The sequence below is a fragment of the Hylaeus volcanicus genome, chromosome 4 (genome assembly GCF_026283585.1).
Source record: "Hylaeus volcanicus isolate JK05 chromosome 4, UHH_iyHylVolc1.0_haploid, whole genome shotgun sequence".
In the NCBI taxonomy this organism is placed as follows: Eukaryota; Metazoa; Arthropoda; class Insecta; order Hymenoptera; family Colletidae; genus Hylaeus; species Hylaeus volcanicus.
The window spans coordinates 2889452-2893589 of record NC_071979.1 but is presented as its reverse complement, the minus strand read 5'-3'; the positions used below and the strand labels follow the sequence as shown (position 1 = coordinate 2893589).

The following is a 4138-nucleotide window of genomic DNA, read 5'->3' as shown; positions in this document are numbered from 1 at the left end:
CCCACCATCACCAAGATATTCCTACCCCAAACCTACTCAGACAGTAGTTCCGTATAGACAGTATATGCATTAACAATTTTATCACAATTCCCATTATGAGATGGGAATTATATTTAACAGCATTCAATATTCCCACTCGCATCAACAACTACCACAAACCTACTCAGAGTATTTTCGTGTAGACAGTATATGCATTATCAATATTCAATATTGTCGTCCCCACCTAATCTCCTTTCCATTTCCTATAGTATCTAGTTTAAGAAAATTGTTGGTTTTTTTATCTCATATATCCAGTGGTTCCCAACTTGTCAATTGATCGTCTATGATTTTATCTTTTTTTTTGCTGAACTCATTTACATAATGTAAAATGCCCACTTTTAACTATCCGTAACTTCTCAACCAGTGGATCCCTCGCCTTAAAACTAGCATTTTCAAATTGTTCACGACAAAATCTACAGAATTATGTAAAAAACAGAAATTTTAGTTGCGCCAAAGTAAAGTGCAACATGAGTGCATTTATAGTAGCCTGCACTCTGAAGTAACTCTCCCATAAATATCATCATAATAACACAATGTAAACTACGAAATTTTATAGCGTACACGAACTTTGAAGTAGTCCGAGGAAACATAAGTTTGACACTGAAAAAGGGTCGGCAAGTAGTACGTAAAAGATTGTATGTTCGCACACTATTTTCACGATTAAAAACGGTAAAAAGATATCGATTTCCAGGACCCTTTGTACACTTGTCCAGACCATTGGTACGGTCTCGTTTTCGAGAACTGCGAAACGAACGTTCAAATTAAAAACGGAACTGTGGACAAACTGCCGCACCAATTTATGGACTTGACGCCGTATACTCGTTACAAAATTACAGTCTACAAAGGAGCAGCGATTCTCTTTTCACAGGAGGTTCGAACTCTCGACGCAGGTGATTACACACAAATTTATTCGAAACAATTTAGATTCGTTGATTTTTTAGAAGAATCCATCTACCTTTATATGCTAATAACTTTTTAATAAAAAAATGTCCGACGGCTAAAACCTCTTGGGTGTTACTCAGGAGGGTGCCCTTGACAGTATATGTCAAGGTCATCGGAGCTGCCTCCCCTAAACGTAAGGTTTACCGCATCCAAATAAGTTTTCTTATACGTTTCTGAAACTGATCTGAAAAGAACAAGTATAATAATCCTTTTGAATTGTCTGTATTGGAAATTAATACGAAAAAGATTTATTTGTTCGTGCTAAAAGCGCCTTCTAGTGTAAGGAACATTAAGACGACACTGCTTTCGAATAAGAAAGTAACGATAAAATGGGATCTTCCTCAACATTTAAACGGAATCATTAAGAATTACACAATCGTATTAAAGGTAACGAATTGTTTTTGAAACTAATCACTAATCAATTCCCGTGTAAAAATATATTAATCTAATTTCAAGGTCCTAATGTATTTCGGCTGCTCCGACTTAAACAGGGATTCTCCGAAGAAGGAGATCACAACTACTAGTACTTCCACCGATATTACATTTCCAGATTTAAACCCCTACGCAAAATATGTTGCTGCAATTTCAGCCTGTACTTCTTATTGTGGACCTGTCCAGAAAACAGTATTCGACACCGATCAGAGTGGTAAACCATGATGAAACATTTCTCACCTGGGTAAATATTTTAATTGTGATGAAAACAATCGATGTATGCCCCTTTCAGAAATACCAACCGCAGTGTACAGCGATTTAACGACGGAAGCTTACATGTTAACGTGGAAGCCACCGGAAAATTGCACCACGATTTCTGGACCTTTGTGCACGCGAATTATTATCACCGGAATTAGCAAATCCGTGGTGGGTGTAAATATTACGAAACAAACCAAGCAATTCAACATTGATTTAAAAAATATCCTTAACGGTACAGAAACGTACGAAGCACGAATTTATGTGATTCGAGACTACGGTAAAAGGCACAACGATTTGCTTTATCAGAAAATTATTTTCACCATGCCACCGAAAGGTTAGGACAATTGCATAATATTATCTATTTATGTTAATCATTTCTGTGACTGACTCAAGTCGTCATCCAATTTTCTACACAGATTAATGAAAATATACAGGGTATCCCAGAATTAGTGTAAGAATCAGAAATGGGGGTAGCTGAGACGATTGTGAACGAAATGTTCCTTTGCAAAAATGTCGAATGTTCTTTCGTTTTTGAATTATTAACGAAAAACCACGGACCAATCACAGCGCTCGAGTAACGCGCGCTCAGCCGCGAGAGCATAGGCACGAGCCAGGATTGGCTGAGGCCAGTCATCGGGCCAACCTCTGGCGGCTAAGCGCGCGCTACTCAAGCGCTGTGATTGGTCAGTGGTTTATCGTTAATAATTCAAAAACGAAGCGCCATGCGACATTTTTGCAAAAGAAATTGTAGTTCAGAAACGTCTCAGCTACCTCCATTTCTGGTTCTTACATTAATTCTGGGACACCCTGTATAAAATTTTAATATAGAAATAGAACAAGAATAGGTATTGTGTGTTTTGATAAGTTATCACCAAAATATTTTTAAAACAACGGATTCCAGAAAAAAATGCTTCTGATAAATGACGGTTTCCCTCTTGAAAACATTTTTTTCTGCAATGAGTTATTTAAAAAATATACAGGTGATATCTTTTCAAATAGACACACAGTGCAATAATCAAGTAGAGTCGTTAATGGTGTCATTGGGGACAATGTAACAAAAGATTCTTCTGGTTCAAAATAATAATATCAATATTAGTTAAAATATGCGTCTCTAACAGTTTAAAGTTGTTAGTACTATACAGGGTGACCAGATGAAGAAGTCCATCTAATTATCTCCTTTGATTTTGCAATATAAAAATTATTTACGCCACTATTTCATTTATTATGAAGAAAGAATATCGTAGAAGACAGATTTTATTTATCATATTTTTTGCGAGATTATCTTTCGTAGAGACTCCCGCAATATCTTCAAATGAACACCCTTGTATAATCCACCCTTGACTGCGCAATCTTTATCGAAGAAAAAAGAATTCAATTAATTAACCAAGATTTATTTGCGACAGCTCCGCCTCCGGTAAGGAATCTAGAAATTTACGAAACCGACTTGCGAGCAAAAATTGCCTATTTGAGATGGCAGAAACCGGAAGCACCAATCCACGGAGAAATAAAACATTACATCGTGAGCAATTGTTACCTCAAACAATGCAATACGTTACTGAAGGTACAGCCAACGACGCACTGCAACTTGTGGGACGATTACGTTTGCGCTGCTGTCAAGGAAATCGATTACGTGCAAGGGCTGATCGAGGTAAACTCAAATACCGAGCCATTTTCATTTGGAATCGAATATTTTTTGGAGTAACATATTGGATTTAAAGAGGATTTTGGGATACCCTAATGTTTTTCTTCCAATGCATATTATTTCAAGATATAACTTATTTTTGTTATTGAAACTTTTTTTTACTCATAAAGGGACGTTTAAAGAGAATTCGAAGAAGAAAATTTGACATTGTAGATTTTATTTGAATATACAGGGTGTCCCAAACATGTTGGAGGTCCTTGAAAAGGGTGGTTCGGGAGGTGATCTAAACTTCTCAATTTCGCAACTGGAATAGGCTCTGTAGCTCTGTAGTAATTTTTCTAAATGTTGTTTTATTTTTAGTATTTTTAGTGAATCTGATTATTTTTGGTATGCATTGCAGTTGTTTATTAACTCGCATATATTGTACTCGCATGTATTGTTAATTAATATTGATTACATCTAGGCAAATTCATTTAATAATGCTAATTGCTGTAGAAGTTGAATATTAAGAAATACAACTATTTATAAGAACATCATTATCTTTTTTTTTTATAGATGTTTGGACTAATCTCAGGCACTATTTCTATGGACCCAGGGGTAAAACAATATGCAAGAATATAAAAAAGATTGAAATTAAAGTTCACGTTATAATATTTGCAGATTAAAATAAATTCTTATTTAGGTTGAATATTTGTAGGCACGTTGAAAGTTTCGGTAATATTTAAACGTGTTTCGAAGGATCTTTATGAATTGTGATAATTAATATTGGAATATCTCTACTATTTTTCGAAGCTTTCAACCATAAAGAAACACGTTAGTAATAAA

General features: G+C 35.4%; 1 protein-coding gene across 1 annotated transcript in view; it reads left to right on the top strand.

The window, feature by feature from the left end:
* LOC128875697 (uncharacterized) overlaps positions 1-4138 on the top strand; it is a 32274-nt gene that overhangs the window by 7233 nt on the left and 20903 nt on the right. The window contains exons 11-16 of the mRNA XM_054121516.1: positions 596-660; positions 731-929; positions 1250-1368; positions 1438-1627; positions 1706-2005; positions 3075-3319. Coding sequence (XP_053977491.1) covers positions 596-660; positions 731-929; positions 1250-1368; positions 1438-1627; positions 1706-2005; positions 3075-3319 — 1118 coding nt within the window. The remainder of the gene's footprint in view (positions 1-595; positions 661-730; positions 930-1249; positions 1369-1437; positions 1628-1705; positions 2006-3074; positions 3320-4138) is intronic.